This window comes from Furipterus horrens, unplaced genomic scaffold (assembly GCF_987537825.1).
Source record: "Furipterus horrens unplaced genomic scaffold, mFurHor1.1.pri manual_scaffold_7, whole genome shotgun sequence".
NCBI lineage: Eukaryota > Metazoa > Chordata > Mammalia > Chiroptera > Furipteridae > Furipterus > Furipterus horrens.
This window is the reverse complement of record NW_028327177.1, coordinates 59,734,124-59,756,240: the sequence shown is the minus strand read 5'-3', so window position 1 is coordinate 59,756,240 and position 22,117 is coordinate 59,734,124. Positions and strand designations below refer to the sequence as shown.

At 34.0% G+C, this 22,117-nt stretch overlaps 1 protein-coding gene across 1 annotated transcript in view; it reads right to left on the bottom strand.

Moving 5' to 3' along the window:
• Positions 1 to 18,881: 18,881 nt before the first annotated feature.
• PI15 (peptidase inhibitor 15) overlaps positions 18,882 to 22,117 on the bottom strand; it is a 46,058-nt gene continuing 42,822 nt past the window's right edge. The window contains exons 4-5 of the mRNA XM_090282886.1: positions 22,002 to 22,117; positions 18,882 to 19,017 (exon numbers count right to left, since the gene is read on the bottom strand). Of these exons, the coding sequence (XP_090139012.1) occupies positions 18,882 to 19,017; positions 22,002 to 22,117 (252 nt within the window). The remainder of the gene's footprint in view (positions 19,018 to 22,001) is intronic.

Sequence of the window (22,117 nt, the reverse complement as noted above, 5' to 3'; positions counted from 1 at the left end):
GAAAGAAAAAGTTACACAAGTCTAATAAGCACACAGGGTCCCAATGAAGATGAACCCAAAAAAGTCCACTACAAGACACATTATAATTAAAATGGCAAAACTTAAATACAAAGAGAGAATCCTAAAAGCAGCAAAAGAGAAACCACTAATGACATACAAGTAAGTTTCAATAAGGCTACCAGCATATTCTTCAACAGAAACACTACAAGCCAGAAGGGAATGGCAAAAAATATTTCAAGCAATGAAAAGTAAAGGACTACAACCAAGAACTGTCTACTGGGCAAGGCTCTCACTCAAAATGGAAGGTGAAATAAAGTTTTCTAGACAGAGGAAGGCTAAAGGAATGCATCTCCACCAAACCAGCATTGCAAACGATACTAAAGGATCTGCTTTAAGAAGATGAAGAAACAGAGAGACAGAGAGGAACACAAGTACAGAGGGGGAAAATGACACTAAATAAGTACCTATCAATAATACCCATAAACGTAAATGGTTTAAATGTATCAATCAAAAGATATAGGGCAGCTGAATGGATTAGAAAGCATGGCCCACATATATGCTGTCTACAAGAGACCCACCTTAGAACAAGTTATCTACACAGACTGAAAGTAAAGGGATGGAAAAAAGTATTTCAAGAAAATGGATATGAAAAAAAAAAGCTGGGGTAGCAATACTTATATCAAACAAAACAGATTTCACAGCAAAGAGCATATAAAGAGACAAAGAAGGTCATTTCCTAATACTTAAGGGAACAATCCATTGGGAAGATATAACCCTTATAAACATACGTGCACCCAACATAAGAACATCCATATATATAAGAAAAGTGTTGGAAGACGTCAAGAAAGATATCAACAGCAACACACTCATAGTAGGGCACTTTAACACACCATTGTCAACAATGGACAAATCTTCAAAGCAAAGAAACAGCAAGGATATTGAGACATTGAACAACACTCTAGATTAAATGGACTTAGTCAATATATATAGAATTTTTCACCCCAAAGAAGCAAAATATACACTCTTTTCAAGTGCACATGGAATATTTTCAAAGATAGATCACATGGTAGGACAGAAAACAAAACTCAACAAATTCAAGAAAATTGAAATTATATCAAGCATCTTCTTAGATCACAATGCCTTGAAACTGGAAATTAACCTAAAGGAAAAAACTCAAAAACCTTCAAACTCATGGAGAATGAATAACATGCTATTAAATAATGAATGGGTTAACAGTGACATCAAGGAAGAAATGATAAAATTTCTGGAAACAAATGATAATGAATATACACTAACCCCAAACCTTTGGAACACAGCGAAGGTAGTCCTGAGAGGAAAGTTCTTAGCAATACAGGCCTACCTAAAATGGTTAGAAAAATTGCAAATAAACCTACAGCTACAGGAACTAGAAGAATAACAATAAACAAAACTCAGAGCAAGCATAAGGAAGCAAATAAGATTAGAGTAGAAATAAATGATGTAAACTAAACAAACAATTTAATAAAACAATCAATAAAACTAGGAGCTGTTTCTTTGAAAATATAAACAAAGCTGGCAAGCTTTTATCCAGACTCATCAAAAAAAAAGAAAAAGGACTCAAATAATATCGGAAATGAAAGAGAAATCACAACTGATTCTACAAAATACAAAGGATTGTAAGAAATTACTATGAACTACTATATGACAAGAAATTTGACAATGTTGGTGAAATGGGCTAATTTCTGGAAACATATAGTCTTCCAGAACTAAATCAACAAGAAGCAGAAAGTCTGAATAGACCTATAACAACTAGTGAAACTGAAGCAGTAATAAGAAAACTCCTAGCACACAAAAGCTCTGGACTGAATGGCTTCACAGGTGAATTTTACAAAACACTTAGGCAAAAACTAAATCTTATCCTTTTCAGACTATTCCAAAAATCCAAGAAGAGGGAACACCCCCAAACTCTTTATATGAGGTCAGTATACCCTAATTCCAAAAGCAGGTCAAGACACAACAAAGAAAGAACACTATAGGCCAATATCGCTGATGAACATAGTTGCTAAAATCCTCAACAGTATATTGTCAAACTGGATCCAGCAATACATTAAAAATATCATACACCATTGTAAAGTGGGATTCGTCCCAGGAATGCAAGTATGGTATTATATTCACCAATCAATAAACGTAATACACCACATAAACACAATGAAAGAGAAAAATCACATGATCATATCAATAGATGCTAAAAAAACATTTGATAAAGTACAGCACCCATTTATGATAAAAACGATCAGCAAAATGGAAATAGAGGGCATATGACTCAATATAATAAAGACCATATATGAGAAACTTGCAGCCAACATCATAGTCAATGGAAAAAACTGAAAGCTTTTCCCCTGAGAGGAGAAACAAGACAAGGATATATACTCTCTCCACTTCTATTCAATATAGTTGTTTAAGTTCTAGCCATAGCAATCAGACAAGAAAAAAAAATAAATGGCACTTAAATTGGAAAAGAAAAAGTAAAGCTGTGTTTATTTGCAGATGACATAATAGTATGCACTGAAAACCCTATAAACTCCACCGAAAAACTACTCAATCTAAAACATGAATTTGGTAAAATAGATGCGTACAAAGTCAATCTTCAAAAATTGAACGCACTTCTGTACATTAGCAATGAAATATCAAAGATAGAAAATAGAAAGAAATTTCATTTACTATATCAACAAGAAAGATAAAGTACTTAGGAATAAAACTAATCAAGGAGGTGAAAGACCTATACCCAAAAAACTACAAAACACTGAAGAAAAAAATTATGAAAGGTACTGATAAATGAAAGCATATATCATGTTCATGGATGAGAATAATTAACATCAGTAAAGTGCCCATACTACACAAAACAATTTATAGATTCAATGCAATCCCTATTAAAATACCAATGACATATTTCACAGACATAGAGCAAATACTACTAAAATTCATAAGGAGCCAAAAGACCCCAAATAGCCTCAGTAATCTTGAGAAAGAAAAACAAAGTATAAGGAATAACAGTACCTGATATCAAACTACTACAAGGCCATAGTAATCAAAACACTCTGGTATTGGCATAAGAGCATACATATAGATCAATGGAACACAATAGAGAGCCCACAAATAAAGCCATGTCTATATGGTCAATTAATATTTTACAAAGGGGGAAGAAGCATAAAATGGATGAAAATAGCCTTTCAACAAATGGTGTTGGGAGAACTGGACAGAGTTATGTAAAAAAAAAAGAAAAGAAAAAGAAACTAGACCACCAACTTATCCCATACACAAGAATAAACTTAAGATGCATAAAAGACTTATATGTAAGCTGTGACACTGTAAAAGTCATAGAGGAAAACATAGGCAGGAACATTTCAGATATCCCATGTAGCAATAGTTTTGCCAATATATCTCCTAGGCCAGAGAAATAAAGGAAAGAATAAACAAATGGGACTACATCAAACTAAAAAGTTTCTGTAACATCAGCAAGAAAACTTCAGCAAGATAAAAAGGGAACCAACCAAATGGGATAACATATTTTCCAATGATACCTCAGTCAAGGGATTGATCTCCAAAATATATAAAGAATGTATATGACTCAACACCAAGAAGACAGACAACTAAATTAAAAAATGGGCAAAAAGCATGAACAGACACTTCTCCAAGGAGGACATACAGAGGGCCTATAGGCATATGAAAGAATGCTCAACATCACTAGCCATCATAGAGATACAAATTAAAACTACAATGAGATACAACCTCACACCAGTCAGAATGGTCATCATTAAGTAATCAATAAACAAGTGCTAGTGAGGATGTGCAGAAAAGGGAACCTTAGTGCACTGTTGGTAGGAATGCAGACTGGTGCCACCCCTATGGAAAACAGTATGAAATTTCCTCAAAAAAATAAAAATGAAACTCCCTTTTAATCCAGCAATTCCATTGCTAAGATGATACTTGAAGAATCATGAAACACCAATTCAAAAGAAACCTATGCACCCCTATATTCATAGCAGCACTATTTACAATAGCCAAGTACTAGAAACAGTCCAAATGCCCTTCAGTGGATGAGTAGATCAAAAAACTGTGGTACACTTACACAATGGAATACTATGTAGCCAAAAGAAAGAAGGACCTCCTACCTTTTGTGACAGCATGAATGGAACTGGAGAGTATCATGCTTAGTGAAATAAGTAGGGCAGTGAAAAACAAATACCATATGATCTCACCTAATACAGGAATATAATGAATAAATCTAACAAGCAAGCAAAATAAAACCAGATCATGGGAACAAGGAACAGACTGGCAGTGACCAGAGGGGAGGGTGGTTGTGGCAACGAGAGGAAAGAAGGGGAAGGGTCTATTCAAGGAACTAGTATAAATGACCCATGGACATGGACAACAAGTTGGGGAATGACTGTGGAAGAGGGGGGAGGTGGACAGAACAGGGGAGAGGAATGGCAGAAATAATGGGACAACTATAATAGAAAAACAATTTAAAAAAATTTTTAAACATAAAGCTATAACTTTATGGTTGCAGCACTTAAGCACTTATGTTAGTTGTTATAATTCAGTTTAGAACATTTTATAATTTCCCTGGAATTTTATATTTGACCCACTGATGAAATACTTAATTTCCTAAACATTTGAAATTGTTCTGTTTATATTTATCTAACTTTTCCAGTTTAATACTCGTCGTCGTCGGCAGCCGTCCGTCTCGAGAGACGATGGTGTAGCTTCTTAAGAGTCTATCTGCACCGCCGAGAATGGCTGTGCAGTCCGACTCGGGAGTGACACAGTATCTGTCTCCTCCCGTGTTAAATCGACATCTTGCGATGATGCTGGAGTGTCCTCTCCAGTGAAGCTGAAGCTACAGAGCCTGGGCAGGGTGATATGGAGGGTCTGCTGTTGCCCATGCAGCAGACCCTCCCTCTCTTCGCAGCTGAAGGGTCCAAGGGAAAGATGGAGTCAATACAGCTTGGCTTCAGGTGCGCCGCAGGAGTTGCCAGTGTTGACTACAACGTCAAACCGCCTTAGGGACTCCGGCTCCGAATTTTCTGTCGGGGTTTACTCCCTTAGCCTTTCCCCTGAAGAGGTATGCCGCAAGGCAGTGGAGGTTTTTTGAAGTCAGAGTTTTCCTTCTCTGATGTGCCCTGACTGGAAGATCGAACCAGCGACACTTAGCTCGCAGGCTGACACTCAATCCACTGAGCCAAACCAGCCAGGGGCAGTTTAATACTATTGTGTTAAAAATACTCTATGTTTTCAGCCTTTTGAAAGTTGCTTATTCTTGATTTATGGCCTGCAAATGGTTCACTATGGTAAATGATCCATTAACACACATAGAGAGCACTATTCAAAAGTTGTTGGATGAAGCCTTCTATATGTCTCAAATAAGTCATATTGGTTGATCATATTTTCTATCTTATTCCTGATTTTTTTTCTGCTGATTCCATTACGGACTTAGATGTGTTAAAATCTCCTTCTGTAATTATTGCATTATTTTTCCTTTAATTCTATCATCTCTCTGTATTGAAGCTAAGTCATTTAATGCATAAAATCTATATTTTTAATATTTTCTAAGAAAATGAGTGAAATAAGTCTTTAATGTAATTATTGACATAGGTGGATTTAAACTAATATCCAGTCATTTATTTTTCATTTACTCCATCTTTTTTTGTATCTTAATTTCTTCTTTATTGACTTCTTTTCATCAACCAATTTATTTCCATGTTCTTGTTTTATTAGGATTTTATTTTACACTGTGTTATCACTCCATTAATGATTTCTCTACAGACTGTGATATGATTTAAATTATCTCTTAAGTTAATACTGCTACCATTTCTTGATCAATGCAAAAACCTTACAATAGTTTAATTCAATTTACCTACTTTGCATTGTTGTTGTCATATATTATTGCATATGCATTATAAACGGCATAAGACATTATTATTGAAATATTAAACAGTTAATATTTATTTGTATTTACTCCCATATTTACCTTTCTATTGTTTTTAATTTCTTCCTATACTTTCATTACTCCTGTTAAGATCACTTTTTTTAATCTGAAAAACTCTTGTGCGTATTTCTTAAAATATAGGTATTTGGGAAACAGTTTTCTCAACACTTTATAAAAACCTGCAATTATGCTTATTTTCTCTTCATTTTTGAAGGATGGTTTCAATAGATATGGAATTCTATATAGCCTGGACATTTTCTCCTTTTGATACATTAAAGACATTATTCCCGTGCTCTCATTTTTCAGGGTTTCTGTTGAAAAGTCGCCCATGTTTTTTCATTATTAACATGAGTCTTTATTTCCTTTTACTTTTAAGAGCTTTTTTTTTTTTTTTTTTTTTTTTAGCAAATTGACTATGATGTGTTTGGTGTGTTTTGTTTTTTTTTTTATATGTTATGATTGAGATTGTAGAGCTTATTAAAATCAGTTGGCAAAAGTCTTACATCCTTTGAGGAAAATCTCAGTAAATCAAAGGAATGTATAACTTGAATTATAATTATGGATCATGGAGAAAGGATCGAGTGGGAGAGGGTTTAGTCCAGATATCACCTTCAGAAAGCCTTTAAAAACCCACATCTACTCACATCTCCCCTAGATGTACTCTCTTAAGACACTGGATTTCAACACATTTAATACTACATTGTAACTATCTTTTTCACTAGTAAAATGAGCAGAATGCAAATAATATGGACCACTTTTTTTCAATATGTACAGATTTATATCCTTGCCTGAGGATATGTTGATATGTTTATTGATTTTAGAGAAAGAAGAACATTGATGTGACAGGGAAACATCCATCTGTTGCCTCCTTTACATGATCAGTCTGGGATTTCAGGGTTTGAATCCACAATCTAGGTATCCTGACTGGTAATTGAACCTACAACTTTTTTGATGTATGGGATGACACTTCAACAAACTGAGTCATGTGACCAGGGCAACATTATGTATATTTAATTGATTAGTTTTGTTTGTGCATTTTGTTGTTTAAAAACAAAAGAAAACTAGAAAATTGAATAGGTGCTCTAAAATGCCCGAATTGTATTTAATTACTTGATTTGGTTAAGAACTAATTATTTACATTATAAAGTTATATTTTGCCAAGAAAAGATTAAATTAGCTAACAAGGGGTTCGACTATTAGACTATAATTGGTTTCTAAATTTTTATGAAGTAGAAATTACCTATCATCAATTAGCTTTGAAAAAACTTTTTTGTCCTCACCTGAGGACACTTATTGACTTTAGAGAGAAGAGAAGGAGGGAAGGAAGGGAAAGGAGAGAGTGAAAGAAACATTAATGTAAGGGAGAAACATTGATTGGTTGTGAAGAATGAACTCACAACTTAGGTATGTGCCCTGACCGGGAATTGAACCAGCAACCCTTTTTTTTTTTTTTTTTTTGGTTATGGGATGACACTCCAACTAACCGAGCCACCTGTCTGGCCAGGGCTAATTACTGAAACTTTTAAATAGTCAGTGTTTCTCTTTAACTTCTTTTCAAATATCTTCAAGAAAATCACCATCTATTTGCCTGTTCACCTGCAGACTGCATATTACTTTGTTAAAGGTTGAGAAATTTAAAATCATTCACATAGCCTCTGAATAGATTTTGCTCACACACATTGACTATTGCTTTTATATTTAATATAAGTGACGCAAGAAGTAATAATGTTTCTATGATATAACTTTTCTAAATTCCTATAAATTTTCAACAGAAAGATACTATTACAACTACTTACAAGAGTGGCATCTGTTGGTCACTCATGTACTTGCAGATATGTGACTGTAACAGAAATAATGTGACAGCTTGACAATAGTCTTACACAAAAGCATCAATTATTTCAGTAGTGCATGGGTATCCTGTGTTTATACTTTGTGATGAAAGGATGACCCTACCAAAACTCTAGTGTAATTTAAAATTTTTTAGAATTATCGTCGTCGTCGGCAGCCGTCCGTCTCAAGAGACGATGGTGTAGCTTCTCAAGAGTCTATCTGCACCGCCGAGAATGGCTGTGCAGTCCAACTCGGGAGTGACACGGTATCTGTCTCCTCCCGTGTTGAATCGACATCTTGTGATGACGCTGGAGTGTCCTCTCCAGTGAAGCTGAAGCTACAGAGCCTGGGCAGGGTGATATGGAGGGTCTGCTGTTGCCCATGCAGCAGACCCCCCCTCTCTTCGCAGCTGAAGGGTCCAAGGGAAAGACGGAGTCAATACAGCTTGGCTTCAGGTGCGCCGCAGGAGTTGCCGGTGTTGACTACAACGTCAAACCGCCTTAGGGACTCCAGCTCCGGATTTTCTGTCGGGGTTTACTCCCTTAGCCTTTCCCCTGAAGAGGTATGCCGCAAGGCAGCGGAGGTTGTTTGGAGTCAGAGTTTTCCTTCTCTGGTTTAGAGAATTATATGAATATGCAATAAGGGAGGCAAGGAAGTAAATGCAATATCGTTATTACAAAGATACAACTCAAGTGCTACAGTGCTCAGAGGAAAGAGAACGAACTTGTAAATGGGGAAACCAAAGAATCCCAAAGGAATGAAAATTATTGACATGTGAGAAGGATTTGTGTCATGGAGGGCACACACACACAATACATATACACATGGGTACATCCACAAAACATGCACACAAACACACACAAATACACACATCAAGACAATGTAAACCATATGAGACTAGACAGAAATATTGAAATGTTTAGGATCAAGTATGAGTGATATTAATTAGTTTTATTCATCTATGGAAAAGATGTGTGAAGTGTAGCAGTAAAAAACTGAAATATTCAATATAAGGTTTCTCAGCATAAAGGAAATTAAATGTGAGAAAAAAGTTGTTTGCTTTTATTCTGTAGAGAGCAAGAAGCAAAAGAAAATATTTGAAGAGGAGAGCTACATGTCAGAGTGGGCCTCAGGAAGACTAATTTAGCAATAAGTTGTGCGGTAAATTCAGTTTCTCAATCATAATTAAGAACTTATTACTCTTTCCTGGAACCACTCTAAAGTCCCAGAGATAATAAGAGGTCAAGGAGAGTACAGAATGCAAGGAGAAGAATTTCAAAAAGAAGGGAATGACTTACTGCCTTGAGAGCAAAAAGGAGATTGAAGATAGTAAGAAGCGCTAGCTATTTTCAATAAACAGATCAGAGAAACCCTCCGAGACAGTTTAATTTGATAAAGAACAAACATTCAGGTATTTGTACAAATTTCACGTCTTTGGTGAAACCCTTCTTGACCACCACCATCTAAAGCACCCACAGTTTCTTCATCCCTATCTGCATCACCTGCTTTATTGTTCACAACAATTATACCCACTGGGCATTTTATTACGTAAGTATTGATTTCTTTATCCCCTACTTTTTTCTCCACTGTAATGTAAGCTTCTGGAGGGCAGACACATTGTCAGATTTTTATCACAAATACTTAATATGTAAAATGTGCTCAGTGTATATTTGTGGAATAAATGAGTGAACTGGAAGACATCAAGATTTGAGTGGGTAACCAGGATTGGGAGTCAGTGAATACAGGTAACATATTTATGAATCTGAGTAGTGAGGGGCTAAAAATCATATGTCAGTGATTGGTGCTGTTCTTGGCTTGAAAGAAGAGTGAAAATACAAAAGAAGAATAATGGACAAATGAGGTCTTAATGTAGGTAGACTTCCTGACTGTCCACACTATTAACACAGTGGCCAGGGTAAGCCATTTGAAATGTGTGAGATGTGAGAGAGTGTAGCACTTTGGAGCTCCAGACCTCAGTACAGTACTGCCTTCTTTCCTAACTCTGCTACATGTCTGTGGACACAGTGGTATGGTCTTGCATGAGGGCTTTGTCCTCCCTTCTTCTGCCTGAAAACTTCTTCCCCGGAGATCTACATGGTACAGATGCTCCTCTATTCACCATGGGGCTATGGCTGATAATCCATCATAAATTGAAAATACCCTAAGTTGAAAGTGTACTTAATACAGCTAACCTACTGAACATCAGAGGTTAGCCTAAATGTGCTCAGAACACAATATCCAAAAGTGCCTCTGGCAACACGGTCCACTGTAGAGCACTGGTTGTTGACCATCCTGACTGCACCGCTGATGTGGAGCTGTGGCTTCCTGCTGCTGTCCAGCTTCATGAGAGAGGATTGTACGACATATCCCAGCCAGGGAAAGATCAAAATTCAAAATCTGAAGTATGGTTTCTATTGAATGCAGGTTGCTTTCATACCATCGTAAAGTTGAAAAATTTTAAGTTGAACCATCATAAGTGAGGACCATCTGAACATGCAGGGGTATAGACTTCACATGGCTATCCCCTTAAAACTTTCATATATTTACTGAAGTGTTACCTTAGTAATGCCTCTCTTGACCCTTTATGTGAAAATGAGTACCATACCTTCCTGAATTTCCTATCTCTTATCCCATCTGAATTTTTCTCTGCAGCATTTATTACTCTGATACATTACATATCTTTGTATTTGTTATTGTCAATCTCTTCCTCCTTGGAATGTTCCATGAGGCATAGTTTTTTATCTGTTTTGTTCACTAAATGCAACACAAACTTCTAATAGAGTCTGGTACATAGTTGGGGACTCAAAAAGTATTGTGAAAACACTGAGTGAAATGTTACCATAATTGCAGTGAAATGTAGGAATGAGCAACTGCAAAATTTAGTGTATTAATCAGACTGGTTTGGTTTTGACTGTTTACTCATGAAGGTCTTTATCAGTGGTTCTCAATCAGGGGTATTACTGTATCCCTCCCCTACCAGGAAGGCATTTAACACTGTATACTGGTAATTTTTGAAAGTCCTATAGGCATGATTTAGTGCTCTGTGGGGCCAGGGATTAGAAATGTCTTTTAAGACATGAGACAGTCCTTGTAATAAAATATTTTCCCACTCAAATATCAACATCACTCCTATTGAGAAATACTACTCAAAAGTTTGCCTTTGTTATTTATAAAGATGACACAAAAAGGATTGCCTATTACTGTTATGTCTGCTTATTAATAAATAGGAAAATATTTAAAATACATGGGCATTTTATTTGACTTCAGGGAAGATTTGTAATTTATCTGAAAACTTACTAGTATAACTATAGCTTTAGACAGTTGTTATAGAGTATGATTTATCATTTTCTATCTATGAAAAGGTAATTTATGTCCTTAAATTTCATTGTTTCTATATTAATATGGTTCTCCTTTGAATCAGTTTAATAGCTTAAGTTCATGACTCAGGTTGAAACAGAATTCTTACTTTCTTGGTGTTGTGTGGATGTGAACCCACTAAGTGTTATAGAGAAAAGTCCCAGGTTTCAAACACAACCATCAACTAGGTCATTTCCAGATTGCCCTATCTGATTTACATGAAACTACTCAGCTAACACAGCCTGTGACACACTGCTTTGTGCTTTTGTTGTTGTTGTTGTTGTCTTCTCTCCTTCCTAAGTACAAACTTAGAAGCTGAAGCACTGAGTGCATTTCTCTCAGATTTTCATTGCTTACCTCATTCTTTTCCATGTAAAGGTAAGTCAGGGCTGCCTTATATGTATTATAAATGTATTGTAAATATATTATAAATACATTATTCCCCCTAACCTTTCTCACAAGGATAGCACTTTAATTATATTCCTGTGTACCATGCTTTTTCACCTAGTATCATTCTGGGAGACTTCTCTCTACATATTTATACAGAGGTTTTTCTCATTCCATTTTTCAATTGCATGGTATTACCTTATGTGGATGTACCACTCAGCCAATCCCCTTCTGATGGACCTTTGAGTTGTTTCTGGCCTTTTACTAGTACAAATGATGCTATGTTGATTAATGCCATACACATGTCATTTCATAAATTGCAAAGTTACCTCTAGAATGGATTTGTGGAAGGGAAATTGCCAAGTCAAATGGTAGTGCATACGTAAATTTTCAATATGAATAGCCACATGCCAGGACCTTGCTTCTCTTTGAACAAAGATGAGAATTGGGGCTAGAGAAATTCAACTAGGGTTTGTAGAGTGTCTCCAATTGGCTAAGGTAGGGCCAGTGTTGGTTCAACAATGTAAATATGATTCAGAAAGGAGTCAGCGCCCCTGGCACCACAATGCCCAGATTACTGTCTCAGAAGGAACTGGGTCAAAGTCACCAAGAGCGGGCATAGGCTTTGCTCCCAAGAGCACAATCCACTGTTTCTGGGAAAGTCCATGTTTGCCTTGTCAGGGAGTGCTTGTTTCTCGTGCATTTGTCTCCCACAGCTGTCACTACTGGGAAGAAGGAATATGACAAGGTACCCACAAAGCCTCCCATGTCTCCACAGTCAGAGGTGTGTAAGTCTAGCAGGAAAATACTTCCTGCACCCATTAGGCCTGCCTGAGTTAGAATCAGCTACATACATGCACCCATGAATGGAGCCCCATCTCCTACGGATATGGATGGAACTTTGAAAACATGGGTGAAAAGCTGAAGACTTGAGAAAGTGAAGTGAGAAGGGAGGACTAGCAGGAGGAAGAGAAACCAAATGGTAGCCACAAGCCTCCTGGGGACGATGCTCTGAAGAGTCTTGAGTCAGTGAAGCTTTCCCTTTTTGTGTGAAATATAAGAAGAAATTTACAGCCCTAGATTTGGGTCCTTCTCAATGAACTGGCTGATGGGATCTTCCATCGCATCAGAAAAGAGTGACCCTACTGCAAAGCAGAGCCACCATGGGAATCGGCCTTGGGCCAGCTCGTAGCCAGAGATGGTGTTTCTCACCCAGGAATTTGGATGTTTGCTCCTGAGGCCCTCTGTGTGGAAGCACGAAAATATCCAAGTTCAACTGAGGCAATTTCCTCAGCCAGAACTTCTTAATATGTTTTTGAATTAAGTGAAAAAGAAAGGAAGAAAGAAAGAAAGAAGAAGGCAGGGAAGGGAAGGAAAAAAAAGAAAAATAGAAAATTTGGTGTATTTCAGTAATGCATTAAAAAATAATCATTGTTTCTTTATAAAAATAGATAATTTCTTATCAAAAATTATCATGCCCTGTAGTTCTGAATTTATTTTAAAACTACTGGAAACAAGAAAAAAATTAAAAACAAACAATTAATATAATATTTTATTGAAAGGAAAAATAATATAGCTGAGCTCCAAAAACTATACTTATTAATCTTTATGAGGGCTGAGGTTTACACAGGTTTTATGTATATAAACATTTATGACATTATATCACAACATTCAAAGCACCTTTCACTGCCACAGTATTAGGTAATGAATAAAACTCATCCAAATTAATCTTTTTAATAAAAATATCTAAAATGATACAGTTTATTTTAGGTTTATGTACATATTTGAAACATCTTGATATTTTAAAAACACATTATCTTCATATGTGCATCAAAATTATCTCTAATTCCCAAAATATTATAGTTCCAAAATTCTGTTTGTCAAGTAACACAAGATGATGTAATCTATAATAAGCACCATTTAATAAGTCAGCATTTAATTCTCCACCAAACTAAGAGGATTCTAACACATGCAAAGTTATGTGATATTTTCAAAACCCATTGAAATAAAAACCACTGAAATAACTTAGAGCCTTAAAAGTTTTTCTTTAATTAGATGATTCTTTTAGAGACAATGGAGGGAACTGGATGATTCAGATCAATTATTTTCTAACTGTTAGATGGAATCCTAGGGCTCTCAGAAGAAACTCCAAAGGCACTGGGAAGGGTGCAGGGGATAAACAGGCCCATTTTTTCTTTATTGTATGTCAGAGATTTGTATATAATTGAGATCATAGAAAGGATTGTATTTAAAATAAGTATGAAAATACTAATTTGGGAAACTGCTTCAAAGTATATTTCATTTGATTATGCTAACATAGTTTAAGAAACATCTCTGTCAAACCAGATTATCACATCAGTCAATTACATAGCTCACCTGCAAGTTTATCTAAGAACCATTTTAGTTACAGGTGGTGTGATTCTAAACTTTATGTATACTTAGTAGGCTAAAAGGACTTTGAATGAAAAAATAAAATTTTACCATTAGCTCAATAGTGTAATCAAAGAACATTGTCATATTATAGACCAAAAAGTGAAAGTGAAGAGATAATCTTTTTCTATATGGAATTATTTTAAGCTATCTCCTTTTTGTCTTATGTATTCTGCAAAATAAAAATAAATTATTGCTTCTGAAAATGAAACACACATAATTGCTTGATAATTTTAATTCTAATTGTATTTATAACATAAATCAAATTTAAAATATTTTAATAATGTCTAGTTAAAAATAACACTGTAATGAGTGCCTCAGAAAAGGAAAATTATGAAAAATATTATTATTTAAGAAAGTAGATACTGAAATATATTATATCTCTTATTCTCTTAGAAAAATATGTCTAAAGAGTAAACATTTTAAATGATGTCAGATTTATAGATTATCTGAGAATTTGAAAAGTGTGCAACTTAAATTTTTATTGAACAAGAGAAAAGGCTTTTGTTTGAGGCCAAGTAGCCATCAATAATTTGTGTTTACAACCACCATGCAACCACCAGAGGGCGCCAGTGCCCGCAGCATGGTTGGTGTGGGTGTTACCTAACCTTTATGAGATACTTGATTTAGGACATTGCCAAGCTAAGAAATGCCTTTAAAAAAATTGATAACTTCTAAATATATATATTTACATTCTGTAACACTGAAGTAATTTTGAACTGTTTTATTAAAAATGTAATTCACTGGCCTGTTTCTGGCTAAGATTAATTTAACAGGATTTTATTATTTCTGAATCAGGAATTGAATGGGTAACTTTTAACAATGACTAAAAAGAGCATTACTGACATTACTAAAGTTATTAACACTAACAATTCATTTAGCACCATATAGTTAGCACCGAAATAGATGATAGTTCACACTTAATAAAAATTTTAATTGCAAAGAAACCTCAAAATTGTAGCAATTTTGGTGGTTGTAATGCAGTTTCAGCACCATTAACCAGTTACTTTGTAAGTTTTTGATTGGTCTCTCATAAGTCAGTTATACCATGACACAATTTTTAAAAATCATTTTGGATGTGTTTGAATGTCTTTCCCCATAATTATAAAGACAATATTTTTTTAATCATATATAAACAAAGATAATGTTACACTGATAGATATATAATTTTACTCTCCTTAAATGCTTCAGTAGATAGAGGCTTCCATCTATGTCAAAATTTTCATCTTATGATACTGCAAGACCTAGGGAATGTTTCTATATAAGGCAGAGATCATCAACCCCAGGCTAACATTAATTTTCCTTCATGGACACATTCAAATGATCTGTTTAGCTTATGCATTCATAAAATAGGCCAGGTATGAACCCAAAACTCTTAAATTGATCTAAATATATATGAGATTTGCTTATGTAGATGTTATTAAATTGATTCAATGTATGTATTAATGAGAATATATATATATATGTGTGTGTGTATATATATAGTTATAGTTTCAATTCAAGTATTCTGAGTGAATCGTATTGGTTGAACTTGCTCTAGCCATTTGGTCAACTCTGTGCTAAAGCTGCCTGGAGCCTTCAGATGAACGTTTCCATGGTTTCAAGTGAGTATTACCTCACTGTCAAATGAAGTTGGTAGGGAAAGTTTCATGGCCCAGAGAAGTGATGACACTTAGATTTAATAGAAGCAAAAAGGATAATAATTACTTCTGCTACATTTTAAAAGCAAGTTTATCATAAACAAGGACATTAAGACTGTGCCTACACAACTCAAATACAATTCTATAAAGAAATCCATCAGTTCAATAGCAAAAATTATAATTTTCCCAGTCTTTTGATAACGTGAAAGCCAAAAAAAATCTTTATTGTGACAGATTATTTTACTCTCCTACTAAAAAAAAGTGTGGTATGAAAAATCTATATCATAGATAGTACCCATGCTGTAGAATACATATGCTAATTTCTATTTATTTTGAATGGAACCTTTTGAAATGAAAACCTCAATACTGACTATTTAAAGCTGCTCTTATGAAATAGCTTATCCTCAGGTCCTTTCTGTCTCTGGGAATTACAATGAGAGATAGTTCCCCTAGCACCATTGTTGCATGCTATAGAGATATGAAACATCGTGTTGATACTAGCAAATTGTCATTTGCTTTAGCCTGGGAAATAAAACATTTCACATGGCCACATTATATGATGAACTTTAAAAAGTACACATAGAATAACAAATATACCCGTTATATTTTTCAGCTGAGTAGTTAAATTATAAACTTATAGCTCTAGTTGTGATTTGGAACGAACTGTTGTATAATTTATGTGTGTAGACCCTAGTCTTAATCTGATATGTTTGATGATTCATCTGGATTTCTGATGCATTCAAAGCTTTGTATTGAAGACATTTTTGTCTTAATGAAAGTTGGAAAGGTGGGATTCCTCTGAATTGTTGCAGTTCTAGACTTCTTAGTTAATTCTAAAAATTCATTCTTATAAACATTTATTACATTATAGCTACTATTTAAGAAGATGAGATAAGTACAAAGAATTAAAGTTTCTGCCCAGGAAAAACCCATGAAAAACTTTTTACCTTAAATAAAAGTCTCACATTAGTGAAAATGTAGATATCTATAAATTCATTAATATGGTAGTTTTACCTCTTGAAGAACCTCTGAAATATGTGGCAAATATTATTATTCATTTTAGAACTGAGAAACAAAGCTACTTCAGTAAACTGTAAGAATTGTCATCCTTGGTTTAATAGTATTTTTCTACTTCTGTGGACCTAATATGGCAAGATCAAGAATAGAAATACTTTCTACACAAATAAGCAAATTTTATAAGGAAATCTCTCTAACTGCCTATTATATGTTATAAAATTTGGACTGGAGCCTTGATCATATAATTATTTTCTTTATTCATTTAAGTCTCCAAAATATTTATTTTTAATAATTTCTATATATGTGCTCACAGAAGCAGAGTAGTATGGTATGAAAACATTTGGTCACCATATCCAGTTTGTAAATGGAATTAGACCAATTGTTTTTTATCATGTAAACCCAAACTCCAAATGGTGGGTTTCTCCCCCACTGAATGGATTTAATTAACTACCTGTAGTCTTTCAATGTTTTCATCTTAAGAAATAGCAAATGTACAGGGAATTTTAAACAAGTAGCTTCTTTCTGTTAATTCTTCTGGATCTAATCATTTTTATGTATTCTGTAATTCTATGGAAGTATTGCAGTATTATATAACCCAAATTTCTCTCTCCCTCTCTCTTTCACACACACACAGCATATTTTGTTAAGTGTCTTGACCCAGATAATCGAGTTATCTCTGAAAGCAATGTCTCAAATGAAAAAACATTGCATTTCCAAAATCGCATGAGTGAAATTCTCATAGTAACTTTGATTTGATTTCCACAATCGAATAATTGAGAAATGGAACATATTCTCCTACATTGATATAGAAATAAAATTTGGTTATTAGTCCACAGAAAGTCATCTGAAGAGGGCTACTTCACAAAAATGTCATAACTATTTGTGGTGTGTACTCAGGGTCTTTCAGAGACACAAAAATTCATGCTGATCAGATTACTTCTCACCAAATAATGACAATGAAGCAATGGAGGTGTCCTTGGCATTTGGGTATTTCCTTCTGACATCCTGTACTTCCTACTGACAGGCCTTAAGATATTAGACCCTCAGAATAGGCCCTTCTGAAGCTCTTCACCTGGTATCTTTGGACAATAGCCCTATTTCTGTGACCTTCATACCTGTCTCCTACATCTTCTGTTGGTCTCTTCAGTTTTCTTTAGGGTCTTGCTTCCTGCCTTCCAAAGTCAAAATTATCTACTCGAATCCAGTAACTTCTGGGCAGTTTTTACTTCTTCCCTGCCTCTTCTGGTTCCAAGCACTGTAGCTAAAATTTCATGCTGATCAGAAACCTTATGTTTTAGACAGTGTGGCTCATCACCTACTCAACCTACAGGTGAACATTATTGTGTGTTCATCTCCTTAAAGCAACGTGAAAATCAATTTGTTAAAAAAATAACAAGTTTTTACAAATCATTAGGATGTATTATTTCCTGAATATTTTGGAGCTTCTTGGAGGCAGGAACCATATCTGACTGTCTTTGCATTATCAGAGCATAAATAGCAGAATGCCTTGCATGTGATAAGCACTTGGTACAAGATTACTGACTCAATAGAAGAGATTAAGTAAAAGGCATGATGTGAAACTTTCATAATTTTGAGCATATACTTTTCTAAACCCAAATAAGAGGAAATGTCTCCAGAATGAAATTTGTGTTTGCTTAATTAAATTATTATATCCAGATACCACTGAGGGTTATTTTGCAAAGTATCATTTTTGTGAGTATTATAGAGGTGGATGCCGGGAATGTCCCAGAACCTCACATATATTTGGAATAAAATATTTTTAATTTCCCGCAAGTTAACTACAGACTGATATTATTATCTATGTGTTACATAATCGATTATGTTTGTGTGTGCATGTGTGTATATATACACACATGTATATATACACATGCCTTGCAGGTCACATACACCTTTTATTCCTTAGGAACATAACATAATTATTTTGGAAAACAAGTTTTAGAGTTTAATGCATTAACTATATCAATACTACATATACAATATTTTCATTCACACTTAGAGGTCAGAAAATAGAAATAGATGTTTTGATGACCTCAAAAGATTAAACCGACTTAGTAGACAAACACTAATTTATACAAAGAATATTAAAAGGAAAACAATATTATTTTAAAATATATATAATATGTGCAAGACTCAATATATATATATATATATATATATATATATATATATATATATATATATATACCTATGACTCCCAGAAACCATTCTGTTTCCTGGAAGAATAGATAAGCTTATTTAAACCAGTATAAGTAGTTTGATGTTACTCCTGGAAAACAAAGGTTGTCAGTACAAGATCCCCCGTAACTTGGAGGACAGGCTGAACATGGTACCCCTACTTTATATGGTGCTTCTCCAATCCAGTTGCCCCTAGAAAGAAAAAGAAAAGAAGGTAGCATTAATATTACTTGCTGCTTTAAATTTTTTTATTATGCTTAAACACATGATCACATGTATTGACATATGATGATCTTTCTGAGAAGTTTTCACTTTTGAAAGGCACTAAAAATTATATTCATTTCTCATTTATATAGTAACTTATTCTATATATCTTATTTTTAAAATATTTTCTCTCTGAATTAATATTATTTTAATTTAAAGATAACAAGTGACTCACTATAATGAATGGCAACACCATCAGTTATCTGACACCAGGCTTAATGCTCATTCCAGTCACCACATCTCTTTCCTGTAACCATCTTTGAGAGTACATGCACCATATTCACTTAAAAAAACTCACACTAATGACTTTCTAAGGAAAGTACTTCCTGAGAGACTTAGAAATGATAAAATGAGCAGGAAGTTATCATAAGCACAAAACAATAGTTATAAATGTTCACAAGATTTGTTTATAAAGTTGTAAAATATTGTAGATTCTCATTATTTATAAAATGAAATATGGAAAAATCCATTCTCATAGCAATTAAAGGTGATTTCAATACTTTTCCCCACATGTACACTTATAACCTTTTTTTAGTAATACAATTCATTTTTTGATAATGAACACATTTAACTGAATTACTTTGTGTTCTCAATATTTTTCTTTATATTGATGACCATGATCAAAATAATACATTAATTTATTATATAAGAGAGTTATAAACAGCCACACTGCCTCTCTGTTATTTAGCTCCTTAAATTATAAAGGAGAAAGTAATAAATGTATTTTCAGTGTCCTGGTAATTAATAACTAGAGTACTAGACAATAACAATATGGCCAACAGTGTGAAGGAAATTAAATGGTCAGGACAAAATTTGGCTTTCAATAATAAAAAGTCAAGGTAGTAGGTAAGACAACAGGAGATAAGAGACTAGAGTATGAGACAGGTGGCTATCATCTTCTTCAATACCTGAATAAGACCAAGCAGTGACTCAGAATGTATCTATAGGCATGAAGTTATCTGCTTAAATCAATGAGTTAAAAATTCACACTTTAATTCATAAAATATTTATTTATAAATAAGAAAAACATGCTGATTATTCACATTACAAAATGAAGTGAGATTCTGAGACTGTTCACTCTATCTATCTATATTCTGACCTTTGGATGAGCTTTCTCAGGCATAATTTTGATAATTTTACAAGCTTGCTGAGAAATATATGAGGGGGCCCATTCTCTTATGATGTAGCTTGCTCCTTTGTCCTAGTCTCTCCCATTCTATATTCAAAATTTATTTCCTTATGTATCTTTATCCAAAGCTATATTTTTACCAAGTCTATACTACTTTAAATTTGTATTTTTTTATGTATTCTATATAACTTTCTGAATTATATAGCACATATTTTTGGTAATATAAATTTAAAACTATAATGTTATGAGATTTAAAAATTATATATTATAAACTTTTACATAAGTCACAGAATTTTATTGACCACAAAATAAGTAATTATATTCAATAGTAAATCAATTAATAAACATTGTTAAAGTCTCCCACCCTGTCTCTCTGTCTCTTTCTCCCTTTCCCTCCTATTTTTTTCCCCTGAAAAGCAATTAGGCTTGAGATAACTTCATACTGGCATTGGAAGAATCATGTTCGCATATCAGGATTTTAAAAGGTTTTTCATTGCCTAGGTTTCAAAATAATGTTTTGATTACAACAGATATAGCATATAAACACAATATCTAAATCTCTTGGACCCATAAAACAATCAAATCTTTCATCAATAGTACTAGAAATTCTAGTCATTGGCCAAAGACAGAAAGGTTAAATGAATGAAATAAAAATCTCTTTCATCATTTGGGGCCTACTTAGCCTATTTATGTCAGAAAAAAAGGTAAAAGCTTAACAGGAAAAATAAGGAGTGAGACTGAAAATATCAAACAAATACATAGTTTAATGCTTTTCATAATGCAGACATATTCTACTTTCCAACTCTCATTCTTCTAATAATTGTGAAGAGGGGTGCATTGGGGAAATTGCTATTTTTCTAACTTTACAAAATCACTGGCATACTACCACATAAATGAGTAATGCAGTTGTTTGTGAAACTTTTTCTCATTTTCTTCCCATACTGGCAACACTGGAGAAAATCTTTGTTTTGGACTTACTTTGGAAACACCAAGTGTCATAAATCCTTTGCACATTTTGGTATTTAGTCAAAATGAGAATAGACTCATGAATAAATATTGCAATCTTTTATCATCTAAAGAGTTATTGTCATCAAGAAGGCATTTTATCAAATGTTAGCACATGCTTATTTATTTTGAAAAATGTTGATAAATATGGCCATATTTTAGAATCTTTAATCAATTTTCACAATACTTTTTATGCATGCCAGAGGATGAAATCACTGAATAATTTTTAATATGAAATTTAAATCATGACAAAGCCTCAATTTAAAAAGAAGTCATAGCTTGTAAATTTCCCCTTCTGATATTGAATGCCTCCTTAACCATCTAAGGAATTAATAAACTATAATTTAAAATTTTATTCTTAAAGCAAGGAAGAAAGAAAGGCTTATTTTGTTTTTCTAGTGAAAAAGGTAAGTCAGCATTCCAGCACTGAGATGGAAATTTTGTGGTGTAGAAGATTGGGTTCTGATGCCTTTTTATGTAGCTATCAAAAGCCTGGAAGCACAAAGTTTGTTTTACGATTACCTTAACAAAGAAAAGATGGTGAGAAGAATTTAGTAACTCCATACTCAGATTGTTTTGCAACCAATTTTAGCCCAGAATCCCTTTCCTTGTAAAAAGAAATCTTAAGCTTATTATCTTTCAGGTATATGGGAATAACTGAAGATTCAAGACGACAGCCCACTTTAGTTAAGTCATAGTCATATTAAAATACCTATCAGACTGAATGTATTTATCATCATGAAAGGTTCAAATAAGTAGCATGCTACCCAGGACTTACTTTGGGGCATAGTTGCACACTAAGTATACTGCACGTCGCCACACAGCACCCCACACATTCATGTTTTGGCAAGTATGAATTGCACATCCTATCCGATTGGAGGTGGCCCAAACCAT